General features: G+C 45.8%; 1 protein-coding gene across 1 annotated transcript in view; it reads right to left on the reverse strand.

Annotated features, from left to right (window-relative positions):
• Nucleotides 1-2,526: 2,526 nt before the first annotated feature.
• Nucleotides 2,527-25,769, reverse strand: part of NPHS1 (NPHS1 adhesion molecule, nephrin) — a 53,668-nt gene continuing 30,425 nt past the window's right edge. The window contains exons 16-30 of the mRNA XM_032227730.1: nucleotides 25,234-25,374; nucleotides 22,195-22,335; nucleotides 20,864-20,979; nucleotides 19,592-19,763; nucleotides 18,536-18,692; nucleotides 15,223-15,374; nucleotides 15,003-15,114; nucleotides 12,987-13,168; nucleotides 10,547-10,630; nucleotides 7,594-7,716; nucleotides 7,390-7,414; nucleotides 7,076-7,166; nucleotides 3,671-3,731; nucleotides 3,400-3,542; nucleotides 2,527-2,798 (exon numbers count right to left, since the gene is read on the reverse strand). Of these exons, the coding sequence (XP_032083621.1) occupies nucleotides 2,670-2,798; nucleotides 3,400-3,542; nucleotides 3,671-3,731; nucleotides 7,076-7,166; nucleotides 7,390-7,414; nucleotides 7,594-7,716; nucleotides 10,547-10,630; nucleotides 12,987-13,168; nucleotides 15,003-15,114; nucleotides 15,223-15,374; nucleotides 18,536-18,692; nucleotides 19,592-19,763; nucleotides 20,864-20,979; nucleotides 22,195-22,335; nucleotides 25,234-25,374 (1,829 nt within the window). The 3' untranslated portion in view covers nucleotides 2,527-2,669. The remainder of the gene's footprint in view (nucleotides 2,799-3,399; nucleotides 3,543-3,670; nucleotides 3,732-7,075; nucleotides 7,167-7,389; nucleotides 7,415-7,593; nucleotides 7,717-10,546; nucleotides 10,631-12,986; nucleotides 13,169-15,002; nucleotides 15,115-15,222; nucleotides 15,375-18,535; nucleotides 18,693-19,591; nucleotides 19,764-20,863; nucleotides 20,980-22,194; nucleotides 22,336-25,233; nucleotides 25,375-25,769) is intronic.

Below are 25,769 nucleotides of genomic sequence, written 5' to 3' on the forward strand. Positions count from 1 at the left end.
TAATGACTGGTTGGGTAGGCGGGGCTCAGTGGTCATGTGACTGGGTGGGCGTGGCCAACTCAATGTCACTCATGTCAATGGGCGCTTCACCTTAACTGTTGCAATGTGATAAGGGTTAACCTGAGAGGCAGTTTCTGTAAACAGGGCAATAAAGATGAGGCTAGAAACAACACCAGCATGTTTCCTTCCTGCCTTCCTTACAGGATTAGCCCTGTAAAGTGGGAAAAAACAAAAGGAGATTTATTTCAACAACCGGTTCTCCGAGCTGCTTAGAAAGATAACAACCGGTTCCCCGGATAGGTGCAAACTGCCTGAATCCCACCACTGCTTACAAGCATTCCTCACACTCATGGCCACGGCAGCATTCCCCATGGTCATGTGATCAAAATTTGGATGCTCGGTGGCCAACGTGCATTTAGAACAATTGCAGCATCCCGGGGTCACATGACTGCCAATTTGTTTACCTTCCCATCTGGTTTTGTTAAGTGAGTTTTGCTCCGTTTTGTGACTTTTCTTGCCACAACTAAATGAATTGCTGCAGTTGATAAGTTAAGTCACGTGGCTGTTACGTGAATAGGGTTTTCCCATGGAGTTTGCTTGTCGCAAGGTTGCAAAAGGGGTCCCATGACCTTTGGACACCGCAACTGTCATAAATAGGAACCAGTGGCCCAGCATCTGGATTTTGATCACATGATCGTGGGAAAGCTGCAAAGGCCGTAACTGTTAGGGTTCCAAGTAATAGATCCATAGCAAGCAAAACTCCGAGGCAGGTTGATTCCTCAAAGAATAGCTTTATTTGAAATATCATATTGGCACATATTTGTTGAAAACCGACTCTGAAGCCTCCCGCGGTTTTCCACCTAATGAAAAGTAAAAGTTTTTCTACTTTCTCCAAACAATCAGTCACATGGCCCAATCATGGTGTGGACTGGCAGCTGTGTAGCATCGCTCCACCTTCCTCTGACCAGATGGGAGAATGTCCTTGGTTCCCAAGAGAAAATGTTTTGTTTTGGCTACAGAATCCCCTCTATCTCAAATCCCACCTCCCTATCCCTTAGCTCCGGTGTGGCTACGCTGAAGCTGTAAAATTTGTTTCGCTCAGGTCAGGGTTGGCAGGAACTGTGAAAAATGTTCCGTAAGTCACATTTTTCAGTGCCGTGGCAACTTTGAATGGTCACTAAGCGAACTCTTGTCAGTTGAGGACTACCTGCCTTTGTAAACCTACAATGCTTGGTTAGTTTTTACCTGGGGTTAGTTCTTTACATCTAAAGTGTACCGTAGGAACCTCGGATGAGGAAGGCCTACCCACAATGTGGATTCATTTAGTGGCCACCTTAATTAAGCCTGCTGTGTGATCATCTCCCACCAATGCAGACGAGGTATTTTCCACCCAGCAGCATCTGACGGAGGGGGAGCTGGGCAAGGGATGAAGCCACGTTGCGTTGCAAACTCTGCCCTCGGATGCGATCCCACAATGCAGGTTTCAAGAGGGCAGGGCATTACATCAAGATGCTTGCTTCATCATTTTAACCTTGTCGTGGTTGGGAATAGATGTCTTGTGCTTTCACCCCGTCTGTTTGGGGTCTGCTACACTCCTATGCATCCCTCTGTGTTCGACATGATGAAAGCTTGCAAGGGTAGATAACTTGACCGGAGGAAAGATCAAACAGGCTTTACAATGGAACATATGCTATTGGAGCAGAAGTGTAATAAACCTCCTTAAAAAAAAAAAAAAACAACTCTTCACTTGTCTCTGGTTTATGGTATCCTTTCCATCCCCAGCGAGCCATGTGTGGTCTGCCTTCGGCTTATTTATATTTTATGGATTTCTTGCATTTTGAACCTAGCGTTGTAAGCCAAAAGGAAACTCGGAGCAGCTGAGTGGTGCAACAGTCCTTGCCCTGAGGTTTAGCTAGAAAAAACAACACACACACACACACACACACACACAAGCGAAGGGAGAGGAAGATTGGGGAAGGGAAAGAAGAAGAAAAAACCCTCAAGCTCAGGTAGCAATTCTTAAAGTTGCAGGTTTTATTAAACCCAGTTGAGATGAAAACAGTTGAATTAACTACGCAAAGTAACAGCTGGGGAAGAACCAAGGCATCGGATTCCAGTAGGAAAAAAAGAGAACGCTAGCTCTCGGCTGTTTTGCCAAACGTTTTACACTTGATTTGCAAGAATCCGACCATCAGTCAAAACAAAGGTGTCACATTATCTTTGTATGTTGAGCACAGCATTTTTTGGCAACCTCAGGAATTGTATCTCGCTAATCCAGGCTTAGTTATATTGTGAGTGGTGCGCTGTGGTGTACAGAGTGCAGTACTGCAGGATACTTCTGCCGGCTGCCTGCAATTTGGCAGTTCAAATCTCACCAAGCTGAACTTTGACTCAGCCTTCCATCCTTCCGAGGTGGTTAAAATGAGGACCCAGATTGTGGGGGCAATAGGCTGACTCTGTAAACCACTTAGAGAGGGCTGTAAAAGCACTGTGAAGCGGTATGTAAGTCTTAAGTGTTATTGATATTGTGTGAACCCATCCAAAGACCACACCACTGGACTTAGCATCTCTACATGGATAAGGAATGTAGCATAAAAAGAAGGAATTAAGAGTTACCAGGAGACAACGCAATCTTGGATGGTGGGTCAGAGAAGCATCGAGCAGGTTACTTAGACCAGCTCCCCTTGTTGTTCAAAAGGCAGCTCTGTATCCAGGGGGAGATAGTTTGCTACCGAGTCATAGATTGGTGCTGTCTTTGTGGAGGCAGCTGGCCATCTTCCAAATCCTTGGTAGACATGCTAAACACAAAGAATAAGATCTGATAAGATTCCATGTTATTTTAAAAGGATTAAGGTAGAGGGGAGGGAAGGAGATGAATATGGAATGGAATGGAATATGGACTGGAATGGACTGGAATGGAATGGAGAGGATAATGGAATAGAGAATGGAATGGCGAGGAGAATGGAATGGAATGGAGAATGGAATGGAGAGGAGAATGGAATGGAATGGAATGGAGAGGAGAATGGAATGGAGAGGAGAATTGAATGGAATGGAATGGAATAGAATAGAATAGAATAGAATAGAATAGAATAGAATAGAATAGAATAGAATGACAAAGTTGGAAGGGACCTTGGAGGTCTTCTAGTCCAACCCCGTGCCTAGGCAGGAAGCCCTATACCATTTCAGACAAATGGATGTTCAATATCTCCTTAAAAACTTACAGTGTTGGAGCATTCACAACTTCTGGAGACAAGCTGTTCCAGTGATTAAATACTTCCGCTAAAGTATCCATCCACAAAACTCCATTGATAAGGCAACCTACCATACCTTTGATCAGGGACCACAGAGTGCAACACAACAGGACTATCTCAGAATCCCCCTTCCTCTCAAGGTACTCACTGAATATTCATTAATCCATGGTTCATCGTTGGGGTTCCATTCATCATACAGGGGTCCCATGTCCTCCAATCTCCTAGGACCTCCTACCTCCTCGTATTCATGATGCTCTTGAGGGCCCATCCAAGGAAGTGAGATGTTGGGATCTGCAAAGAAAGCACAAGTTTCCCTTCGGACAACAGTTTTGCCCTCAAAACATTCAAAGGATGAGCCTGAATGTGGGATTGGGGCTGGAACGAAGAGGAGGAGGGAAATGTTCTCAGCTCTTACCTACCTGTAACACTAGACTCAGTGGTGGCTGTAGAGACAGCGGCTGATGTCTTAGTAGAACTGCCCTGGAGAGAGAGAGCCAGCCAACAATGTCAACAACAAAGGGGAAAAATCTGGCCTTGAAAACCATTCAGACACTACCTTTAGTCCAGAATGGGACAATGTGAGCAGTAATGGAGAAGTGTCCCTAAGCCTATATAATATCATGTATGACCTGCACTGATTACCAGTCAACTTCTGGATGCAATTCAATGCATTAGTTATTATTTATAAGGACTTATATTAACATTGGGATTAGCTTTTGGAGGATCTCTCTGTCTCCTTCAGTACCAGCATATCCCATGAATTCTGATTAAACAGTACTACTAGCAGGACCCAGGAGGTGATCCTACCCTTTGGAACAGTATCCCCCTTCCCTTTGTGACGTTTACAAACCCTATCTTACTTAAATCTTTTTAAAATACTTTCCCGCAGGCCTTGGATGTGCCCCCTATTTATGGCATCCATCCTCCCACACACCCATCCATCCACTCATCCACCCACCACCAGGGGTGGGTTGCAATAGCAATAGCAATAGCAGGTAGACTTATATACCGCTTCATAGGGCTTTCAGCCCTCTCTAAGCGGTTTACAGAGTCAGCATATCGCCCACACAGTCTGGGTCCTCATTTCACCCACCTCGGAAGGATGGAAGGCTGAGTCAACCTTGAGCCAGTGAGATTAGAACCGCTGAACTGCAGATAACAGTCAGCTGAAGTGGCCTGCAGTACTGCACCCTAACCACTGCGCCACCTCGGCTCAGGAGGTATGCCCCAGTACAGGCGTACCGGTGCCTGCCGGGAGCACCGAGTACCATTCCAGAATGGTGCTCCGGAGGGCCTGCCCACCTGCCCACCATCCTTATCTATATTTGAGCTCTTTGGCGCTTCTGCACATGCGCATTAGTGGTGGGATTCAAATAATTTAACGACTGGTTCTCTGCCCTAATGACCAGCTGGATAGGCGAGACTCAATGGTCATGTGACTGGGTGGGTATGGCAACTCAACGTCACTCATATTGATGGGCACTTCGCCTTAGCTGTTACAATGTAATAAGGGTTAACCAAGAAGCAATTTCTGTAAGCAGGGCAATAAAGATTAGGCTAGAAACAACACTAGAATGTTTCCTTCCTGCCTTCCTTACAGGATTAGCCCTGTAAAGTGGAAAAAAAACAAAAGGAGATTTCTTCCAACAACCGGTTCTCCAAACTGCTTAGAAAGTTACCAACTGGTTCTCCCGAATAGGTGCGAACTGGCTGAATCCCACCACTGATGCGCATGGAGTGTACAGTACCTGTGCAATGCTCCACCGAGCAGCTGGAGCCCCATGGAGATGTTGCGGAGTGTTCGGAGGAGGTAAGCACGCATGCACACACTGCACGCGTTCATGTGGCGGATGCTGGGCCCTATTACACCGTACCGGTTGCAACAGGATCCGGAACCCACCACTGCCACCCAATCAACCAACTAACCATCCAACCATCTCACCAACCAACCAACATGTGTATATCTAAGTCTGCCCCCCCCCCCAATCTCTTCCAGGAGAAGTGAACTACAATTTCCAGCCCTTCGCCTTCTGCTAGAGAAACTCTCATCCCCTCCGCCTAAAATGATTGATAAATGAGATGCTTTCAAATAGGCTGATTCTCTCAAAATGTCAGAATCATGCTCTCTATTTTTGAAAAAAGGATCAGATGTCTAGGACTTCTCATTAGACCCAACCCTTTTCAGCTAATAAGAAACAGAAGCAGAGCTGCATAAAGTTTTCCAGACAGAGGCAAAAGATTCTCTTAAGTGCTCCTGGGGACTTCCCTATAGTTTCCCCAAGTTTTTTTTTTTTTTTTTTTTTTTTTTGCTCCATAGCAACCCCCAATCCCACCCACTCTCCAAAATTGTAACAATACACTCTTAAGTCGCATTATGATGGAGGCTGAGTGAGTCAGTTCGACTAATCTTCTCCAGCTGACATAATTTCTCTCTCTTGCTGAAATTGGATTCACTGATACAGTAAAGAGAACGCTGGGACTCTGTGAGATGGACTGAACCCAAAGGCACAGCAAAATGTACCCTCATTTCCAAAGGATGCAATCTTGACGTTGAGTAGAGGAAGCAACTGAGTAAAACCAGCTGCTTTGACTTAAGTTTCCTTGGGAGGAAAAAGCAAGTTTCAAAAAGCTTTGGGGAATAAAAAAATGAGACAGGGAATTTTTTTTTCTCTACTAAGTAAGTTTTATGCTTCCCGCACACTTACAGGTCGTCCTCAACTTATGAGTACAGTTGGGACCAACATTCCCATTGCTAAGCAAGGCTGAATGAATGGTGCCCAATTTTACATATAAAAGGTAAAGGTTCCCCTTGCACATGTGTGCTAGTCATTCCCGACTGTAGGGGGCGGTGCTCATCTCCGTTTCAAAGCCGAAGAGCCAGCGCTGTCCGAAGACGGCTCCATGTTCATGTGGCCAGCATGATTAAATACACATGGAACACTGTTACCTTCCCACCAAAGTGGGTTCCTATTTTTCTACTTGCATTTTTTTACATGCTTTTGAACTGCTAGGTTGGCAGAAGCAGGGACAAGTAACGGGAGCTCACTCCGTTATGCGGCATTAGAGATTCGAACTGCCAAATTGCTGACCTTTCTGATCGACAAGCTCAGCGTCTTAGCAACTGACCCACCGCGTCCCTTGATTTTACATATATAATAACTGCAGTCATTAAGTGAATCAGGCTTTTCCCATTGATGTTTTGGGGTTTTTTTTGTTTTTTTTTTTGTTGGATGCTGGCTGGGAAGATCACAAATGGTGATCATGTGGCATTCAACCGGTTTGGACCAGTTCAGGCGAACCGGTAGCGGAGATCGCGGGTGGGCCCACCTTGGCTCTATGCCGTCCTATTTAGCCACGTTTTTGAGGCTGGGTGCATGCCCGGAAGGCGCACGTGTGAGCAAAGCACATGGGTGGAAGGACGGGTTCATGCACGGAAGGCACATATGCATAAAGCGAGCATGCACATGCGCTGCGAACCGGTGGCAAAAATAAGTGAAACCCATCACTGATCACATGATCCTGGGATTTTGCAACTGTCGTAAATCCATGCCAGTTGCCTGGATCATATGACTGTGTTGGTTGTTAAGTGCACGGACTGGTTGTAAATCCCTTTCTTCAGTGCTGCTGTAACTTCAAACAGTCACTAAACAAATGGTTGTATGTTGAGGACTATCAGCATCCAATTTCTCTGCATTCTGAAAACAGTATTAGCTTCTCTGCTGCTTAACAAATAAACAGTTGTTGTTCTGCCACCTTGCTTGGCAACTATTGTGATCCCTCAGGTGTTGCACCCACCGTCCCCTTGACCAGATAGATGCACTTACCTCTGAACTGGACCCCTCCAGCTGTGCTGGTTGTCCACCAACCTTCAGCCATTTGCTCACCGTGTAGCTGTTCCCAAACCTCACTTTCCCCCTGCAATGAACCACCAGGCTGGGTTATAGCACAGTGATGAATTTAGGAAGCGTCTCTCAGTTACCAAGGAAATTGACCCGCATCTCTGTATGACTGACAATGTCAGTTTTTCAAATTATTCAACATTAGATGCATCAATATGAGAAAGGAAGAGAAAAGGAAGCATCCCCAAGTTATACACTTAATCCCACGGTGTCTTGCCCTCTTGTCCAGTTAGGCTCACCTGGCTGATCCTTCAATCCCGTCTCCTGTTAGAAGGAAAAACAAGCAAAAAAGACAATTATAGCAAAACAGAAGAGACGAAAGGATTTCTTTATCTGCATAGAACGATCTTTTTTTTTTTTTCTGGTGAGAGAGAAAAAGCAGAGCAGATTATTGGAATTTCCCCTGACCGGTGACCTAGTTATAAGTGATGATCTATGCTTACCTTTGGGAGTCTGAGTTCTCTTTCTGAAGACGAGGCAGCCAAGCAAAAACAAGTTGGAAACGAGCAGAAATCCTCCTAGACCACCGAGGAGCACAACAACGGGAAGTGGCAAGATGGAACTTTCTAGGGGAAGAAAGATTTGAAAAGTCAAAGCCGATAAAATGAGCTTTCTTCCCTCTTATCATTTTTGCCACAAATAAGAAAAGAACCCAGCATCAACCCCCTTATTCTCATAGAATTGCAATGTGTCAGCTAAGGGTGGTATTCACTTACGTTCCCTATCGGTTCGCAAATGTGAGTGAGCACCCTTTTTGGGGGGGAGGGGGGCCTAAATGAGATGCCATAGAGCCGGAGCAGGTGGGTGGGGCCATGTCAGGTGTACCTCATTCAGTATCCAAGAAAGAAAAAACCCCAACTCCATTTGAATAGAGATAAAGGTACTTTTACTGGAGATGAAATGAAAACAGCTAAAGTGAAGCGAGATCTGGAGCAAAAAGGCGCGAACGTGCACATATCAAACATTTGCCTAGAACCCTCCTCCCCCCACCAGTTACCCCAACCCAATGTCCAATCTGCAACTCCCAAAGGTGTCATGTGGGGTGCATCTTCAAGTGGCCTCATTCAGTTGGTATGCAGAGACAGTTGACCTTGACCAAGCCCAAACAGGAGCCATCAGCATACGCAGAAGATGGTGAGAACAAAACTCCCTTCATGATAACTCCTCCAGCACCTAGCAATTCCCCCCTCCCCCAAATACCATAAGCTCCTGCCCTCCCCATTACTATGGCAGCCGATTACAAGCAAGCAAAGTAGAGGCTGACAGGTGCCACCTGCAATTTTCACTACCAGTTTGGGCAAACTGGACCGAACCAGTAGAATACCACCTCTGATGTCAGCACGGGAAGAGACTTTGGAGATCACCTAGTCCAACTTTCTGTTCAGGACAGGATTCCACTAGTGTGTTATAGTGTTGTGTTATAATGACGTGATGACTATGTATTAGGAATGTGAAGTTTTGCCTAAATACATTGACAACCCAAGAGGGGAGAATGTTAGGGATGTAACCCTAGTCTTGGCTCGACAATGTATATGTATAAGCATAAGCCATGATTGTAACAAATGTATGTGTTACTTTAAATGCTAGAGAGAGGGAATTGGATGCTATGGCTTTAAGCAGCCATATAAGGAAGTAGGAACTAGTAGGGAGTTCTCCCTGATGCTCCTTGATGTTCTTGATGTTTCCTGAGTTTTACTGATTCTACTGGTTCTACTGTTGTTCCTGATAGTTACTGACTGTTACTGTATGTGCTTAGTATTTGGGGAGAAGATCGTGTATTGGATGGTGGCTAGTCTGTATAGTAGTTACCTGTCTACATGGTGAATTTTGAGTTGAGCAACTGTAACTTCAACGTATTGTAAATAGACTGTTTATATACTACAAGACTACTTATAGTCTGTTTTGGAGACTATTTATCCTATTTTTGTTACGCAAGTAAAGCTATTCTTTGTTTTACCTTCGGTGGCTGTGAGTGACTGTTCAGCGACACATTTGTTACTAACTTCTGCTGCACAACTCTAGTCTCCTAACGGGGATAGACTTAACAGTCCATACACAAATTTAACTTAATGTCAACCCTGAAGCTGACCTAATCAAGGCCATTTTGAGGCTTCAGTGTTGCCACACTGGAGCTGAGGAATAGGGAGGGGTGGGAAATGAGGATAGCTGGGGTTTTGTAGCCAAAACAAAATACTTTCTCCTGGGAACCAAGGCCATTCCCACAGGTGGTCGGAGAGAGGAGGAGTCAAGTTACCAGGCACCAGGCCTTGATTGGACCATGTGACTTTGGGAAAGGGGGAAAGACTTTTACTTTTAATTAGGTGAAAACTGCAGGAACATTCAGAGTCATTTTTCACCGGTCTGTGCCAATACCTTATCTCCAATAAAATTGTTCTTTGAGGAATTTACCTGCCTCGGAGTTCATACAGAGTACAGAATAAGGGAAGGGACCTTGGAGGTCTTTTAGTCCAACCCCCTGCTCAGGCAGGAAACCCTATACCATTTCAGACCAATGGCTTTCCAAGAGAGCCGAGGTGGCGCAGTGGTTAAATGCAGCACTGCAGGCTACTTCAGCTGACTGCAGTTCTGCAGTTCGGCTGTTCAAATCTCACCGGCTCAAGGTTGACTCAGCCTTCCATCCTTCCGAGGTGGGTAAAATGAGGACCCAGATTGTGGGGGCGATATGCTGACTCTGTAAACCGCTTAGAGAGGGCTGAAAGCCCTATAAAGCGGTATATAAGTCTAACTGCTATTGCTATTGCTATTCTGAAGGCAATTTGCTCCACTGATTAATTCTTCTCACTGTCAGGAAATTTCTCCTTAATTCCAGGTTGCTTCACTCCTTGATGAGTTTCCGTCCTTTGCTTCTTGTCGTGCCTTGAGGTGCTTTGGAGAATAGCTTGACCCCCTCTTCTCTGTGCCCCCCCCCCAGATATTGGAAGACTGCTACCATGTCACCCCTGGTCCTTCTTTTAATTAGACGAGATATAGTTAAATAGGTGATGATGGACTCCTCGATTTCACCCATTTTTTTCCTATCCATCCAGCCTTGTCATTCCAGAGTGTCACAAGTAGAGAAAAAGAGAACAGGAATGTAAAAGGTAGGCTTACTTTGCTACGGGGGTATTACTTGCAACCTATTGCATCACTCACAAATATTGTGGGCATCTATAAATAATGCCCCCAGCTTATCAAATGGAGTAGCATGGACAGCTTTGGTATTTTTTGACAATACGAAATCAGCAAGTATTTACAGCGTAAGAAGAAGCATCAACGGCTCCCACATCTACCTTCTAATCTAATAGCAGGGACTAATAAAAATAGCGGCTATGTTAACCAAAATACCATGGCCATATTTATCATAAAAGACAGCAGGATTTAAAGAGAATAGATCACCTGGTTCGGATGAGAAGGGAATCTCCGGCTCCTTGTCAACTGGTATTTCTATTCTCTCTGGAAAGAAATATGGAAAATTATGACAGGGTATTATTCAAATTCTAACAGCATCGGTTAGCAGACAAGTTGGCTGATAAAAAGATTGGGCTCACTGTGCTATGCTTCTTGGTACACTTTTTTTTTTTTAGTTTCACTTCCCTTTTTTTACTTCCTTATAGGAAGGCTCAGAAAGCATAAACAGAATCTTGTGCCTTTAGGGGAAATGAACAGAAAGTGCAAGGAACATTCACCAATTACTCAAACAATGTGGATTTTTTTTTTCGCCCCTGAAGTTTTCAGTATTGTGAAAACAAGTTTATATAACCACCTCCTCCGTGTGACCATGTGGTTCCTCCCTCCTGCTTTTCCCTACAAGAATAACCCCGTGAAATAAGTAGAGCTGAGAAGAATGATTTTGGCCCATGGACCAAGTTACTCAGTGAGTTTCCATGACTGAGTGTAAACTAGAGCTACGTCTCCCCTACTTCTGGTCAGGATTTCACCTTTACACCACATGTGCTCTTGGTTTTTTAAAATTAATTTATTTATATCCTGCCTTCATTTTATTTTTTTTATAAACGACTCAAGGAAGAGAACATATCTAATTTGTTTGTGTGTTTGTATCCCGCAACACACAATCGTCCTCCTATTTTCCTCACAACAATCCTATGAGGAGAAATACACTGAGACTGAGAGAAAACAATTTGCCCACTTAGTTTTCTAAGGGAGGCTAAGGGAGGCTAAGGGAGGGCTAAGGGAGGACTAGAACTCACTGCCTCCTCCTTGGAGCCTTAACCACTAGACCAAACTGGCTCTTTCTTTCTCCTATTTTTCCCACAATAACAACCCTGTGAGGGGAGTTGGGCTGAGAGGGACAGCCTGGTTCCAAATCACCCAGGGAGCTTATGTTGATGAGAACAGTCTAGAAACTGGGCCTCTCTATTGCCAATTCAACAACACTTCCATCACTCCACCTGACTGATTGTCTTATCTCCGCATTGTGTTCAGTGGTGGGTTCTGGATGGAACAGCCCTGGTGTCACCCACATGGAGGTACTAGGTGCGCGCATGCGTCATACTTGCCTGCGACACTTCCACAAGCCTCTGTGACGCTCCAGCTTCTCGGTGGAGTGTCGCGCAGGCACCATATCAGGGGTGGGTTTCAACCGGTTCGCGGCGGTCCCTGCGAACCGGTTGGTCGGCGAACCCGGAAGTAAGTAACTTCCGGGAACGGCGAAGGGTCCACCCGCGCGCCCGCGCTCCTTACCCAGTTTTGACGAGTTCTGCACTTCCACGCATGCGCAGGATGCATACAGCGCCTGCGCGATCCTCCAGGAGCAGCTGGAGCATCGCACAGACGCTAGTACGCATGCGTGCACTGTGCGCGTCCATGCTCATCCACGCGTGCACTGCACGCATTCGCTGGCTGGGGAATTCTGGGAGTTGAAGTCCGGACATCTTCAAGTTGCTAAGGTTGAGAAACACTGGTCTAATGTGTATGTATATAGCAACCCATAGAATGTGGCTGTAATCTTATTATTTATTCCTTTTATTAGTATTTTTACATTCCCCCTTTTTATTGGTGTTATTGTTTTCTTTGTTGCCTTGCTAGTGCACCGAGTGCTTCTGTACCGGAGATAAATTCCTTGTGTGCCTAAATCATACTCAGCCGAATGAAATGTTCAACCCAATTCTGCTTCAGAGCTGGATCTCTAGAGTCCATATCCAGCACTATATCTATTATACAATCGCTGCCTTTTTTTTGCTCCTTAAAATATAAGTATGCCCCACATGCTCCTCTGCTGGGCTCTGCTCTTGTTCCTGTAATGGTACAGGTGGATGACCTTGGAAGACAGGAAGAAGAGCTGCAGACTAGACAACTGTCATGCAAGAGATGTCTAAGCCCACAGGAGGAGGGAGGGTGTGGAAAGTGTTTCAAAAGGGACTTTCCCCTCCTTTTTCAGATTTGCAAGGATCTATCAATATAGGGATGCGGTGACTCAGTGGCTAAGACGCTGAGCTTGTTTATCAGAAAGGTCAGCAGTTCAGCAGTTCGAATCCCTAGCACCGCGTAATGGAGTGAGCTCCGGTTACTTGTCCCAGCTTCTGCCAAACTAGCCGTTTGAAAGCACGTAGAAAAATAGGGACCATTTTGGTGAGAAGGTAACAGCGTTCCATGCGCCTTCGGCGTTTAGTCATGCCGGCCACATGACCACGGAGATGTCTTTGGACAGCGCTGGCTCTTCGGCTTAGAAACGGAGATGTGCACTGCCCCCTAGAGCTGGAAACGACTAGCGCGGGTGTGCGGGAGAACCTTTACCTTATCAATATAAATTTGCAACAAAGATAGAGCTAGGATTCATTGTCGCGTTTCTGATCTGGATTACCTTGAAGTCCCCTACCTTCTGTGGTGATGCTCAGCCCCGCACCCCCATCTGCGAAATCACTCTCCCCAAGAGCATTGCGTGCATTGACAGAGACATTATAGGGGGTGTTTGGCTGCAGGCCAGTCAGTGTAAAAGTTGGAGATTGCGGTGGAAAGACGTCAATGTAGAGGAAGCTGGGAGCCCCAGGCCAATGATATCTGAGTGAAAGGAAGTGGAGATAAAAGCTGCTGAGAAGAACAAATTCATTAAACACGTAATGTGTGACATGAAGGGGCATCGGGCCCACACTGCCTAATCCGTCTACATCTCGGAAGCATGGATAATTTCTGAATGTGGATTATTCAAATTAATAAATTCCATCTGTTTCTGCGCTGACATTGTCTCTTTTTCTAACTGTATTTTCCCTAATTGTTTTGCCTAAATGTCAAGTCTACGTGTGTCACTTGATGGCAAGGACATTTCAGTACGTCTTTATATATTTCACCGTAGGCCATCCAGCTCCAAAGCAACTCTGGGTAGCATTGCAACTAAAAGAAACATGCATATATGATGGATAGGAAGACCAAGATATCAAAACTAAACCAAAACGGATCAAAACAAAATAGAACAAAACAGAAAGGGGTTTTGTGGTCATGGGGACCCTAAAGCCAGGACCTTCAATGACTTCTAGAGCAGTACAAGGATGGGATGAGCCACAGTGGCACAATGGTTAGAGTGCAGTACTGCAGGCTACTTCTGCTGCCTGCCGGCTGCCTGCAATTTGTCAGTTCAAATCTTGCCAGGCTCCAGGTGGATTCCGCCTTCCGTCTTTCCGAGGTGGGTAAAATGAGGACCCAGATTGTTGGGGGCAACTGGCTGGCTTTGTAAACCGCTTAGAGAGGGCTGTAAAGCACTGTAAAGCAGTATCTAAGCCTAAGTGCTGTTTCTATTGCTATCACACAACTCTCGGGGTGGGTGGGGGAATCATTCCAGAGTTATTATATGAATATACTTATTTCATGCACAATATAAAGCAAAGCTTGTTCACTAGGACAAGTGTTTCTCAACCTCGGTATCTTTAAGGTGTGTGGAGTTCAATTCCCAGAATTCTGAAAATTCAAGATCACACTTCTTAAAAGTTGCCGAGTGTGACGGAATGTAAGTAGGCTGGATTCCCAGGAGGGAGGGAGTGCATTGTACAGGAATAAGAGAAAACTCAGTCTGATGTTTTGATATGTGTGAGAAAGAGGGCAAAGACATTCCCATCCTAACAGTTCACAGAGAATATGGTAAATGAGGATAGCAGAGTGCTTAGTCCGGCAAGATTCTGTCTACAGGTGTGGAAACAATAAAGAATTTAGCTTGGAAGAATTATCACATGTCATTCTTGGTTTTGGGCCTGACCCTTTGTCAGAGTTCCTAAGAACAACAATTTAACCAAGCAATAGCAGTTCCCAAGAATTCCTATATGGAACCATGAGAGCAGGTTGGGTTCCTGTTTAGAACTGGCAAAGGGTCAGGTCGAAAACCAAGAATGACATGTGATAATTCTTCCAAGCTAAATTCTTTATTGTTTCCACACCTGTAGAAGAGGTTCCACAAATCTACAGTGCCATTTAGAACCGGTTCCAGCTCCCTCCCCCCGCCCGTCCACACATCATCAAGATGAAAAGTGAGGGGAGAAATTCTGGGAGTTGAAGTCCACAAGTCTTAAAGCTGTCAAGTTTGAACACCCCTGGGTTTTTTTTTCTAAAGGGTTAGGGGTGCAAGGGTCTTGTAACTTGACGGCTTTAAGACTTGTGTGCTTCCAATGCCAGAGTTTCTGAGCCAACATTTTGGTTGCTAAGCAAGAGCGTTGTTAAGTGAGTTTTACCACATTTTACAAGTTGGCCACACCCACCCAGTCACATGGCTGGCAAGCCACTCCCACAAAACAAGCCAAACCTACAGAAGAGGTTCTAAAAAAATTTGAAACCCACCACTGCATAAGAGGTACAGTGGATTTAAAGCACCTGTGTTGACAGATGGGACTTTTATCTCCATGAGCCCTACCTGACACGAAAGCTTTGCTGCAGGCCTCCATCAAAACCTGGGATCCACTCCAAAGCCAACCAATTATGAGCTACACTGACAACTTTGAACCCTGTTGGTGGGTCAGGACGACCTGGCAAGAAATGATCAAAGTAGCTCAAGTTAATTCAAATGGTACAAGGATTTTTTTTGATCTTCAAACTTCACCAGATGGACATCCAGGTTTCCAGCTGCTCCTTACTTGTGCTAAGTAGCTGGATGTCAAAGGCATCTGTGCCCAGATCATTGTTGGCCGTGCAGGTGAAGATGGCATAGTCAAGCATTGCGCTCACATTGGCAATGGTTAAGGTGCTGGTGTGTAAAGAATCCTCGTAGCTTGTGACCACACTATACCTGGGGAAAGATAATATCATGAATTGTGTCATAAATGTGGTGCGGCTCAGTCGTCCTTAAATATTTGATAAATAAAAATGCGGTGACAAACTGAGAAACAAGAGAAATCCAGGCGGGAGGGGAGAGAAGGATATGGGAAGAGAGGAGGAGAGAGGAGAGGGAGCAAGGAGGGGAGGGGAGGAGAAGGAGAGGAAGCAAGGAGAGGAGGGAGAGGGTGAGGCGAGGGGACAAGGACAGGAAGAGAAGGAGAAGAAGTGAATTGAATTGAATTGAATTTTATTATTTGTATGCCGCCTTTCTCCGGGAAGGACTCAGGGCGGCGAACAATTCAAAAAGGGGAAAAGGGGGAACATACAACGAAATACAGATAATTAAAATAAGCAAGAGTCACGCAACCATACAAGTCGAGAGGGGAGGGAACTCATCAACCCCAGGCCTGCCGGCAAAACCAGGTTTTAATGGCTTTTCGGAAGGCCTGGAGAGAGGTGAGGGTCCGAATCCCTGCGGGGAGTTCGTTCCAGAGGGCCGGAGCTGCCACAGAGAAGGCCTTCCCCCGGGTAGTAGCCAGATGGCATTGGCTAGTAGGTGGAACCCGGAGGAGGCCAACCCTGTGTGATCTAATGGGTCTGTGGGAGGTAATTGGCAGCAGGCGGTCTCTCAAGTACCCAGATCCAATACCATGAAGGGCTTTATATGTTACGACTAGCACCTTGAAGCGTATCCGGAGACTTGATCGGTAACCAGTGCAGCTCGCGGAGGATAGGTGGAGAGGAGAAGGAGAGGGGGGAAGAGGGGAGGAGAGGAAAGAGGAGAGGAGAGGAAAGAGGGAAGGGGAGGAGAGGAAAGAGTGGAGGAGAGGGGAGGAGAGGGGGGAGAGGGAAACAGATATTGGGAAAAAGTAGGCAAATCTTTTCAGCATCATATCTATTTTTGTGTGTGATTTCTGACATTTAAATATAGCAAATTCACCATATTGATTCGTTCCATTCCCCATTCTTCTCTTGCAGATAAAAAGGCATTTGTAAGATTTCCCCAATTCAACTGGAACTAAACTGAATCCAAACGAGTGCCAAACTGATTATCAAACTTCAGCTGGCTTAGGTTGGAGCCCAGCCACGTTGGAACAACTTTTAAGTTACAAATTTAATTCCAAATAGAACTGAGCAGAATATTATAAGCATTCAACTCCTATGAGGTGCTTAATCCCCTTCCCCACCCCACACCCCCCATTTGCCCAAAAAGGAGTTAAGCCTTTGCAAGCTGAGTGCAAATGTTTGGGAATGTCTGTAAGCAACAACTAACTTCCACTCCCCTTTTTCCAAGGCAGGGAAACTTAGTTTGATGAAGAGAGATGGGAGACACAGCAGATGATTTACAGAGCCGCTTACTTACATATAAATTCCTGCCCTTACATCCTCACTGAAATCAAATCGTATTTGACTTGCGGAAATGCAATAAAAAAGAATCCATCGGACAGTAACACAGATATTTCATAGAAACCATCATGACCCCAAAAAATGATAAAACATGCATCACAACAGGCTTTCCTAGTTGTGTCCCAATGTCGGATGCAAGTCCATAAGTTATGTGCTTGGCATTGCGACACGGCAATATATTCGAGCTTTCTTGTTCTGTCCCCTGCAGAGCCGCATGGGCAAGAACCAAAATGAAGCTGATAAGGGACCAGGAGATAAGACTTGGGGTGCTGCAGGCTGACCTCCATAAAATTCACTGCTTAGATCAGGGGTGTCAAGCTCGATTTCATTGAGGGCCGCATCAGGGTTGTATTTGACCTCGGGGAGCCAGGTGGGCATGGCCAGCTTGATGTCACTCGTTTCGGACGTGCCTGAGGTGGCCAAAGCACTCTGCCAGCGAAAACGGGCTCCTGAGCTCCATTTTCGGCTGCAACGGCCTCCTGCAATCCTCTGCCAGCAAAAACGGAGCTCGGGAGGGTCCCACGTGGCCTTCCCGAGCTCCATTTTTGCTGGCAGAGGCACCGCGGGCAGGTCCTTTGCTGTTTCTAGGGCAGCCCCGTGAGCCAGACCTAAGCACCCCGTGGGCCAGATTCGGCCCCCAGACCTTGAGTTTGACACCCCTGACTTAGATGCTAATAACTATAGCAATAGCACTTAGATACCTCTTCACAATGCTTTTACAGCCCTCTCTAATTGGTTTACAGAGTCAGCCTCTTGCCCCCAACAATCTGGGTCCTCATTTTACCCACCCCAGAAGAATGGAAGGCTGAGTCAACCTTGAGCCTGGTGAGATTCGAACTGCTAAATTGCAGGCAGCAGGCAGGCAGCAGAAGTAGCCTGCACTCTGACCACTGCGCCACTGTGGCTCTTAGGATGCTCAACGGGTATCTAGCACTCAGCCAGTGTTGTTTCAGCTCAGAGTCACGCTTGACTTGGTGGGAAAGCAGAGCACCATGCCTGAACTGGGAGAACCATTTACGAGGAGGTAATTCTTGATTTATAATAGCAGTAGCAATAACAGTTAGACTTTCAGCCCTCTCTAAGCGGTTTACAGAGTCAGTATATTGCCCCCAACAACAATCCGGGTCCTCATTTTACCCACCTCAGAAGGATGGAAGGCTGAGTCAACCCTGAGCCGGTGAGATTTGAACAGCAGAACTGCAGAACTGCAGTCAGCTGAAGTAGCCTGCAGTGCTGCCTTTAACCACTGTGCCACCTCGGCTCTTTCTAAGTAAATAATCATTTACTTAGCAACCACTCAAAGCTATGAGGCAACTGAAAAATGATTGGCCTGCAACTGGTCCTCATACTTACAATCCTTGCTGTATCCCCATGGTCCCATGATCAAAATTCAGACGGATTTGCAATGGTTGCAATGTCCTGGGTTAACGGGATTGTCATTTGCGACCTACCCAACCAGCTTCCGACAAGCAAAGCATCAGGGGGAGCCAGATTCATTCATTGCATGATTCACTTTGCAAGTGCCGCCATTCACTTAACAACCATGGCAAAAATATATTGTAAAATTGGGTGTGTCTCACTTAACAACGCCCTTGCTTAGCAATGGAAATTCCGGTCCCCGTTGTGTTCACGATCCCCCTGTACGGTTGTGTCAGTGCAGTCATCCAAAGTCAAAGTCAACTCTTCATTATTATTACTACTTCACCGCCTGATGGGGAATCTCACCTGGGACTTTGGAGATCGAGGGAGACCCCATTTTTGGCCCAGCTGAAGAGCACAGTGGGCACACCCTGAGCACTGCACTGAAGCGCAGCTTGGCTTCTTCCATCACCGGAAGCTGCCACTTTCCTCTGCCCGGGGCCCTTGATGATTTCTGGCGGATCTAGAGTGAAAGGGAGATGTGTGGTTAAAGCAGGGGTGGGCTTCCAAAATATCAGCAATGGGTTCTCTGCCTGGTTGCTGGGTGGGCAGAGCCATGATGCCTAGTCAGCCTCCTGCACCAAAGCGGGAGGGACGGGGGGGCGTTTTCACCTTCCCCAGCAGCACGTCACAGAAGTGAGTACACCCCCTCACATTTTGTAAATATTTAAGTATATCTTTTCATGTGACAACACTGAAGAAATGAACCTTGGCTGCAATGCAAAGTAGTGAGTATACAATGTATATCACTATATAAGTGTGCTATCCCCTCAAAATAACGGAGCATACAGCCATTAATGTCTAAACTGCTGGCAAGATATACTTAAATATTTACAAAATGTGAGGGGGTATTCTCACTTCTGTAATATAGGGCAAAAACTACCTCCTCTGGACTCCGGAGGTCTTCTGGAGGCTAGAAATGGGCCTGGTTCCAACCTTCTGGAACTTCCAGAAGGCCCATTTTTTCTCCCTCCCTGAGCCTCCGCGTGGGCCCTGCACTTACCTCACATCCAAAATGGGCCGCGTGGGGACTCCTGGGAGGGGAGGAGGGAGTGGGAAGGCTGCAGAGGCTGGGCAAGGCCAGCCAGGGCTGGGATTTGCAGGTTCTCCGAACTAGTCATAACTTTAGCTACGGGTTCTGCCGAACCCAGGCGAACCTGTAGCAACCCACCCCTGGGTTAAACTTGTGTTGCATGTGTAAGCTGCTGGCTGAGAAGAAAAGCAAAGGAAGGGATGACATCGAGGGGCTCAGAGAAACACACCAGGGGTGGGCGACAAGCAATTATGACAAGTAAAACGTTGGATTTTAAAGGAGTCTTCAAGTCTAGGACATATTAGAGGTTGACTAGCGTCAATACTTACATCGCACAATCAGACGAGCACTGCTTTTGGCTGCTGGGGAGATGCCATTATCTACTTGACACTCATAAACTCCAGCATGTGTTCGTTGGGCTGCCTGGATCTGCAGGGTGGCCAACAACCCTTCAGACAATAGTTTAAAACCCAAATCTTCCAGGCTGCGCTCCAAATCGCCCTACATAAGAGGCCAGAATAACAGGAAGATTGTATTATTAAGCCATACAACCAGCAGCTGGAGACCCTTTCCCATCGAGCAGTGCAGTGCGGTGCAGTGGTTAGAATGCAGTACTGCAGGCTATTTCTGCTGCCTGCAATTTGGCAGTTCGAATCTCACCGGGCTCAAGGTCGATTCAGCCTTCCATCCTTCTGAGGCCGGTAAAGTGAGGACCCAGATGTTGGGGGCAAGAGGCTGACTCTGTAAACCGCTTAGAGAGGGGTGGAAGGCCGAGTCAAATCTTGAGCCAGTGAGAATCGAACTGCTGGCAGTCAGCAGAATTAGCCTGCAATACTACATTTTAACCACTGCGTCACCACGGTTCTTATTGTATGTAAATGATTGTAAACCGAGGATCACCTGTAATTAAGAACTCTCTTTATTGCAGATTGCCCACACATCCACCCACCCCCGTCCCTCGGTCCAGCCCCCTGGCTTCTTCTACACCGAGCACATCTTACATCTGCCTGTAGAGGTGTGTGGCTTTCCTTTTATTTTCCTACGCTTGTCTTTGGCACCATTTACTACTGGCACATAGCCCTCCTGGAAGATTATCCAAGAACCTTTTGGGCTGCAAAAAAAATAATAATCCCCAACTCTTATTTACCTTTATGTATTGAGTAAAGTGGAGCAAAACCACCAACCACATAATGCCAGTCTCTAAAGAAGCAATCCGCTCCTGCAAAACAGCCTCATAATCTTGGAGTAATGCAAGATTCCTGCCAGCCCGTTAAACGCAAAGCTCATTCTTACTCTTTTATGTCTGGCTCACCCTAGTCCGTGCAATATGTCTGATTGTTAGGAGCTACATTACCAAAGCATTTAAAGGAAGTATTTTTTTTAGTTGTCAACGGCCATTAAAGAACCATTATTAGCCATCAAGTTGTAAAGGAGGCTGGAAAAAAAAGGTCATCTCGCTTGGCATGGCCACATTTGCATCCATTTTCTGTTTTAATTGGAGTTAGAAACGTTCTCCTGCTGGCTCACCGCTATAGAGTTGGCATACAGAATCAGTGCCAATCCTTCCCCTGCTTTCTCCTGGCTTAGCCCTATAACTTTACCAGCCACCTCCACTGGAAATTTGGTAGAGGGTTGGCATCAGCCTGGCACACAATTTCGGCGGCGTCCCCCAGGTCCACGTAGGTTGGATCTGCAATGCTGCGGATGGAGGGTGAATCTGTTTGCAAAGAGAGAGAGAGAGAGAGAGGAAAAAAGCATAACTCGGTTCACACAGTTGTCCGTTCAAGCTGCGTTAATGATTTGACAGCTGCATTTCTACAACATGCTAAGCTCTCCCATTAATTTTAGTTTTAGCTGGAGGTGCCTGTGTGAGTATAATGCTTAATGTATTATGCAGATTAAGTAAACACATTCGGTTGTGTTAACTAGGCAAAGTCACACAGATCAGACCCGCGCCTGAGAAACCTGAGAAAGATGGTGACTAGGCACTGGCCTCAACATGTGATGTTGCTAAATCATAGCCTCCTAGGGCTGGAATGAACCTGGAGGGTTTCTAGTCCAACCTCTTGCCCAATGTAAGGATCCTCATAATGCAAGCCAGTTGGTTAAATAAACCAGGGGTGTCAAACTGAAGGCCTTCGGGCTGTATCCGGCCCACGGGATGCTTAGACCTGGCCCATGGAGCTGGCCTGGAAACAGCAAAGGACCATCCCATTGTGCCTCTGCCAGTGTAAATGGAGCTCTGTTTTCGCTGGCAGAGGACGATCAAAGCAAATTAAAAGCAAAACAAAAGGAGAAATGTTTCCCCTTTTGCATTTGACAGTGCAAGAAAGGACAGGAAAGGAGGAAGGAAAAGAGGAAAGACAAAGAAAAAGAAAAAGATGGGAAGAGAGCAAGGAAGGAAAAATGAAAGAGGGGAAGAAAGGAGAATGAAGAGGGAAGGAAAAAGAAGGAAGGAAGGAAGGAAGGAAGGAAGATTATAATGAGAGTGAGTGAGGGTCTCATGGAAGTCCTGCTTTAGCAGTTGGTCACCACCGATGCCCCCAACATGAGTCCCATGTCACACCCACCATGACAATGCCCATCTCCCAGTCCTCCAAGGTCAAACACAACCCTGATGCAGCCCTCAATGAAATTGAGTTTGACACTCCTGACATAAAGCATCTTAGAAGAAACTGTAAAAAGTAAAATTGAGTGGGACATGGGAAAAGAACTCCATCCTTCTTCAATCTGAGTCCTTCAAGAAATGTTGGGGCAAAATTCCCATAATGCCTGGCCACTAGCCATTATGGCTGGACCTGATATAAGTTGGCCCAACACATCTGGATGGAACCAGCTTCAGAAAGGATGGGTTCAATCAAATCTTTCTTTCTTGAGTCTATATAAATGTAGGAAGACAGGGAATATATATTCCTCTGAACCTGTTACTTACAATGCACGTTAAGAGTGATAGTAGTTTCATTTTGTCCTTCTTCGTTCTCACAGTGGATCCTGTATTTGCCAGCATCAGCTCGAGTCACATTCCAGATCTCCAGAGATCCACCATCCCGCAGGTGGTAGCGTGGGGAACCCTCTATGACAGAGACAATCCATCACAAGTCAATCTCCACAAAGAAACAAGCACTTGGAGCACCAGGGCAAGGATGGGGGGGGATTTCATGGGTCAATCCAACCGTGGTCAATGATTCAATGTTCAAGTGTTCTTCTGCATCAGGTTTGCTACCATCCTAATTCTTAATTCCATCCCGCAATTAAGGAGAAACTTCCTGAGAGTGAGAACAAATATTCAGTGGAACAGATTGCCTTCAGAAATCATGAGTGCTTCATCACTGGAGTTTTTTAAGAAAAGCTGGATTAGAAGACCTCCAAGGTCCCTTCCAGCTGTATTCTGATTCTGATCTCTCACACCAATGGGTTCAGGATCCTGCATAGTTCACACACTGGTAATCTCCATTTTTTTATTTCATTAATGTGAAGACCTTTGACACCGAAAGGAACAACAGAAAGAAAATCCAAGAGTAAGAAACCTGCCATTTAATAAATGTTTTTTCTCACCAGACTGATCTACCAGGGCAACCTGATCTACTCAAATATGGGACGGAGCATACTGCTTCTGCTTTCACATTTCAGCCCAATCCAGGAGCCTTCACAGGCAGTCACTTTCGCAACAAAAATAGTTTGTTGCGGAAGTGACTGCCTGCATAAGCTCCTGGTATAGCCTACAAAGCAAGGAGAGCCCGTGTCTTAGAGGTTGATACATCTACCTAATATGCAAGTAGCCTAGGTTCGAATCCCAGAAGGGTATCGCTAGCTGATGAGAGCTAAATAGCTTAAAATAGATCTACACTAGTCTCCCTTTCTTTGTTAGTAAATACAAATTCAACACTTCCAGTTTAATGCATTTACAATGCTTTATGGCAAAGATGCACTAGATTGACACCCCGGGACACCATCAGGTCTCCAAATGTTGTCCACCAGGAAGAGCAAACATTAAATACAGTACGCTTACATCAAATTAGTGTAATAGAATTTGGATTTTTCCCTATCCTATCTGGTTGTTTACCCCCAGAGATGGGATCCTACCGGTTTAACAACCGGTTCAGTGATCGCTCGCTTCACGTGTGTGTGCAGTTTTGAGAAAGCTTACCTTCTTTGTTACTGCTGGGGAGGAAAACGGCTGAGGTGCAGAAATCCACTCTGTCGTGTGACTCAATTAAGAAGATATGGGTCAGTAAAGCTCAGGGGTGGGTGGGCAAGCCCAGCTGATCGTCGGAGCGAAACGGTTTGCTCGAACCGGTACGAACCGGTAGAATCCCACTCCTGTTTACCCCCAGTCCAGCCTGGTTTTTTTGAGTTCCCAAAGGCTCAGTCCTATTCTATTATCTTGGCTCCTCCTGGATATTCTACCTCCATATCTTGATTTATCTCTGCGGATCCCTTTCCTTCTTCCAGTCCACCACTTATCTTGACTGTCTCAAGACCCACTGGCTCTTTTTTAATGGCTCCACTCTTAACACCCGATTCTTTTTCTTTTCCTTCCAATCCTTTCAAAATGCTTGACACAAACCTTCTATCTTCCTTCCTGGATGGAATTGAATCGAGAAGACTGACATAAAGAGAACTAAAAGCTTATGCTTCTCATTTGTTCCTGTCCCCATTGTCTCCTTCTCCCTCCGTGGTCTCCCAGTCAGTCTAAGTCGACAGGACGTTAAACGCAGCTTAGCCATTAGTATGTGCATTTTTAAAAAGCAAAGAGCAGGCCTATTTTCGAAGCTTCTTCTCCCGCAACATTGTACTGCTAACTCAGGCATAGAAAACCTTTGCCAGACCTATTCTCGAATACAGATCATCTGCCTGTAATCCACACTGTATATTGGACATTAATACGATCGAGCAGGTCCAGAGGCATTTCACAAGAAGAGTCCTCCACTCCTCTACTCACAATAGAATCCCTTACGCCACCAGGCTCAAAATTTTGGACTTGGACAATCTGGAACTGCGCCGCTTCTGGTCGGCCCTAAGCATAGTACACAAAATTGTCTGCTACAACATCCTACCTGTCAATGACTACTTCAGCTTCAACCTCAATAATACATGGGCAAACAATTGATACAAACTCAAGGTAAGGCACTTGCAGAAAATACGACTTGGCCAACAGAGTGGTCAACACCTGGAATACTCTACCTGACTCCATTGTTACATCCTCATACCCTCACAGCTTCAATCTCAAACTGTCTACCATGGAGCTCACCCCATGTCAGCGTTCCAAATACCATGTAGAATCAAATCAGAACCGAAGGCAAAACTATGCTTAAAGTTCCAATTTAATAAAGCAGGCATGTTGGCACATAGCTATGGGGATCCCAACTCTGGAAGTTACATCAGAATCCCACCCAGTTAAAAGTTCATGATCTTGTCCCCACACCCACAATCCATCACATGGTCCAATCTCCTTCTTCCATGCTGGCGTCCATGCCCAGCTTCTTCCGGTCAGGTGTGAAAGTGCGGAGACAAAGGATGACCTTGGCTTCTAGCAAAGAATGAAAAACAATACATTCCAAAATCCAACTCCTTCTAATCCCACCTCCCATTGACTATACTTAAAGAAACAGCATAATGAAATAAGAGAATGTGTGGCAGGCCAAAATTCTAAAAGAAATATAAATGCAGGCCTGACACCCCATTCATAAGAGGTCCATAAATGGGAGCGTGCAAAAGCGCACCAGCGTGCCTACCGTCCCTGTCCTACTGTCTCCATTTATTTGAATTCATTTCCTTTGTTCATGTCCATGTTCATACTTATACCAGCTACCTTGTACATGTGTGGCAAACTAATAAATAAATAATAAATAATATAGGATGTGGGCCAGTGGGTTATTTTATAGAATGCAGCAGGTAGAAGATATCCACCAATTCTTATCTTACCCAAGTTCTCGTTCCTTTGGATTTCATCCTAAGGTGTGAGACCCACCTGTTAAGATCATCTCTCCAAGGAAACTCCAGCGATAAGTAATCTCAGGAGGACTGGCAGAAACCAAAAGGGGCAACTGGGCAGAGCCATGCTCCACAGCTTGCACTAGGTGGGTCTGCTCAGGTGAGAACTCTGGAGGAACTGTGTTGAAAGAAATGAAGGCACATGAGGACCCCGACTGTGGGGGCAATATGCTGACTCTGTAAACCGCTTAGAGAGGGCTGAAAGCCCTATGAAGCGGTATATAAGTCTAACTGCTATTGCTATTGCTATTTGGAAACCAGGCCCACAGACACTTAAAGAGCCTCAGAATTGCTAATAGAGACATTCCCCTTTCTGGCTCATTGATTTACAGGTGGTCCTCGAATTATGACCAATAAAGATCAGAAAATTTGTTGTTAATAGTGTTTAGGTAGGAAGCGAGACATCACGACTGAAACTTGTGACTTCCTGCCAGGTTCCCCCTTGACTTCCTTGCCAGAGTCTGGCAGGGAAGGTCACAAATGGTGACCAGAAGACCACAGGATGCTGCAACT

This window comes from Thamnophis elegans, chromosome 12, assembly GCF_009769535.1.
Source record: "Thamnophis elegans isolate rThaEle1 chromosome 12, rThaEle1.pri, whole genome shotgun sequence".
NCBI classification, from domain to species: domain Eukaryota; kingdom Metazoa; phylum Chordata; class Lepidosauria; order Squamata; family Colubridae; genus Thamnophis; species Thamnophis elegans.